The sequence below is a fragment of the Leptonychotes weddellii genome, unplaced genomic scaffold, assembly GCF_054177405.1.
Source record: "Leptonychotes weddellii isolate Sample4059 unplaced genomic scaffold, ASM5417740v2 HiC_scaffold_31752, whole genome shotgun sequence".
NCBI lineage: Eukaryota > Metazoa > Chordata > Mammalia > Carnivora > Phocidae > Leptonychotes > Leptonychotes weddellii.
The window spans coordinates 1-1,410 of record NW_027915051.1 but is presented as its reverse complement, the minus strand read 5'-3'; the positions used below and the strand labels follow the sequence as shown (position 1 = coordinate 1,410).

The 1,410-nt window shown below is 64.3% G+C and overlaps 1 protein-coding gene across 1 annotated transcript; it reads left to right on the top strand.

Annotated features, from left to right (window-relative positions):
• Positions 1–6: 6 nt before the first annotated feature.
• On the top strand, positions 7–1,407 carry KHNYN (KH and NYN domain containing; the record flags this gene model as incomplete). The annotated part of the gene is made up of 1 exon (XM_081810663.1): positions 7–1,407. A coding segment is annotated over exon 1 (1,314 nt), but the record flags the coding sequence as incomplete, so codon positions are not given.
• Positions 1,408–1,410: the final 3 nt, after the last annotated feature.

The following is a 1,410-nucleotide window of genomic DNA, read 5'->3' as shown; positions in this document are numbered from 1 at the left end:
CTGGTGTCGGCTGGGAGACCAAAATTTGGGTTGAGGGGACGAGGAGGCTCTGAGCTGCCTTCCCTCCTTCCAGGGCTGGGTGGCCAAGCAGCCATGCCTACGTGGGGGGCTGGCTCGCCGTCCCCTGACCGCTTTGCTGTGTCTGCGGAAGCTGAGGACAAGGTGCGGGAGCAGCAACCGTACGTGGAGCGCATCTTCAGCGTGGGGATGAGTGTCCTCCCGAAGGACTGTCCTGAGAATCCTCACATCTGGCTGCAGCTGGAGGGCCCCAAGGAGAATGCCAGCAGAGCCAAGGAGTTCCTGAAGGGTCTTTGCAGCCCAGAGCTGCAGGATGAAGTCCACTATCCACCCAAACTGCATTGCATCTTCCTGGGAGCCCAGGGCTTCTTCCTTGATTGTCTGGTCTGGAGCACATCAGCCCACCTTGTGCCAGGGCCCCCCGGTTCGCTGATGGTCAGTGGCCTGACCGAGGCCTTCGTCATGGCTCAGAGCAGAGTGGAGGAGCTGGTGGAGCGGCTGAGCTGGGACTTTTGGCCAGGGCGAGCCCCTGGAACCTCCCAGTGTGCTGGAGTGCTGCGAGACTTCTCGGCCCTGCTGCAGCCCTGTGGGGATGCCCACAGAGAGGCCCTGCTGCAGCTGCCCCTAGCTGTCCAGGAGGAACTGTTGAGCCTGGTGCAGGAGGCAGCCAGGGGGCAGGGGCCCCAGGCACTGCCCCCCTGCGGTGGGGGGAGCCCTGGCCCACTGGGTGCTCAGTACCAGGGTGTCAGAGCTCCCTCGAGTGAAGGCAGGGAGTCCCTGGACCCTGGACCTATGGGGTGGCGAGAGTTGAGGGTAGAGAGACAGGTTATGGAGCTGGAGGGAGGGAAGCAGGGTGGTCCCAGGGAGATGGATTTGGGGTGGAAGGAGCTGCCTGGGAAAGAGCCTTGGGAGAAAGAAGGGGCCTTCAGATCACAGTCAGGAGGAGGAATGGCAGGGCAGGTACGGCCCCTGACAGGAAAGGCCCTGGGCAAGGAGGGGGTGCTTCAGGACAGAGGAAGGTCGGTCTGTGTCCAGGGCGAGCCTCCTGGTGCCCAGGGCCCCTGTCAGAGGGCAGCTCAGCCCCGGGGAGCCTCCCTCCTGCAGCGGCTACACAACGGGAAAGCCTCACCTCCAAGGGTGCCTAGCCCTCCACCTGCGCCCGAACCCCCGTGGCACTGTGGAGACCGAGGAGACAGGGGAGATAAGCAGCAGGTCGCGGCACGAGGTCGTGGGTCTCCGTGGAAACGAGGCTCGCGCGGGGGCAACTTGGTGACCGGCACGCAGCGTTTCCAGGAGGCCCTGCAGGACCCTTTCACCCTGTGCCTTGCCAATGTCCCCGGCCAGCCAGACCTCCGTCACATTGTCATCGACGGCAGCAATGTGGCCATGGTG